Genomic DNA, 1,439 nt, shown 5'->3' with positions numbered 1-1,439 from the left:
CCTCACACGTCTAAAGAACCAATCTCATCAACGTGTGGGTGGGACTCTCCAGCTTCAGGTGAGTAGTGAAGGAGTGGGTGGAGTTAGGGGCGGAGACTAATATCTGTGTGATATTAGTCTGAAGGCTTATGAACGTGAAGAGTTACATCTAACACAGTTTAAAGGCATTAGGGGACATTCATCTGTAAACAACCTGCACCTCTGTGAGAACAGAGAGGGGTTTAAGGGCGAACTGATGACAGGAGGGGGACTTTAACAGCGCACAATACAAAAGAAAACATCGCGATACTCTCATGATACCGTTGCTATGACGTCCGCGCCTCCTCGTCTGATATGAATAATTTTAGTGTGTTTTTAAATGTAATGTGACCAAAGTCCGTATGAGGTGTGGTACAGAATAATGTAGCTTTAACCCTTTAAGATTTTAATATAACTTTACGAAGGGGGGAATATCACAAAACGACAAATGTAATCAAGGTCTGACAGGATTTTAACCGCCAAAACACAACGATTAAAGTGGTGCTCTGCTCAAATCTTCCGTTCCACCTTAAAAGCAGCAGCCAGCGAATTACAAGCAATGTCCCACTACCATAAAGATAAAGGTGGACTGGAAAATTGAAAAGCAGATATTTAGCAGCTAACGGAACCGACATTAGCAAGTTATTAAACCGCGCTGTGGCGCTGCTGTTAGACACTACCCTCAGTAAAAGTGTTGAGAGTTATATTTAGGAGGCATCTGACATTAGACCGTTACCGAGGCTCCGGCCCGTTACCTGCAGTGTTGACGTTGTCATTTCATCTCCCGTTCCCGTTGTTTCGCTCCAGTTTCGGGGTGGCCGGTGTCGTCCTCCGCTTTAACGCGTCTCTTCTGTGTCTGAGCTGAGAAACCGAGCCGTTTTTGTATGAAAAATAAACGTATAGAATTTAGAATTCGCAGACCCAAACAGATCAGCGTTGTGGTCCTGAAGAATCGATTCTTTGACTCAGAGTTGCTCGAGAGTCAGTGTCGACTCTCGGGCGTCAGCCATACCGTTAAAGACACCTCCAGCGCTGAGAATGATCCACCACCACATCTCACCCGCTCTGTGGGGGTCCTGAGAAATGAAGAACAGGGGCTAACAAAAATGTTGTGGCTGATTGGTCTACAGTGAAATAAAACTCAAGAACTAACCTTCAATGCATTAGTTATATATAAATTAGAGTCAAGGCGTCGACTCTTTTAAATTCAGCGGCAGGAATTATGACTCGGAGTCGACTCCAAAGAGCCCGGAGTCGTGCATCATAGATCAGCGAGCAGCGCCCACCATAGACTCCCTTAGGGATTACAAAGCGGTGCTGCCCCCAGCGGCCCGACTGTTAAAATACAACAGGTTAGTTTACATTACGGTGGCCGAGCGGGTCCAAACTAAACAGCAGTTGGGAAGCAGGCACATGACAAA

General features: G+C 45.9%; 1 protein-coding gene across 1 annotated transcript in view; it reads right to left on the bottom strand.

Moving 5' to 3' along the window:
• vps4a (vacuolar protein sorting 4 homolog A) overlaps positions 1-1,144 on the bottom strand; it is a 12,625-nt gene extending 11,481 nt beyond the window's left edge. The window contains exon 1 of the mRNA XM_066649863.1: positions 774-1,144. Coding sequence (XP_066505960.1) covers positions 774-794 — 21 coding nt within the window. The 5' untranslated portion in view covers positions 795-1,144. The remainder of the gene's footprint in view (positions 1-773) is intronic.
• Positions 1,145-1,439: the final 295 nt, after the last annotated feature.

This window comes from Hoplias malabaricus, chromosome 17 (assembly GCF_029633855.1).
Source record: "Hoplias malabaricus isolate fHopMal1 chromosome 17, fHopMal1.hap1, whole genome shotgun sequence".
Taxonomy (NCBI): domain Eukaryota; kingdom Metazoa; phylum Chordata; class Actinopteri; order Characiformes; family Erythrinidae; genus Hoplias; species Hoplias malabaricus.
Note: the sequence above shows the minus strand (reverse complement) of the source record. Positions and strands in the feature narration are given on the sequence as shown.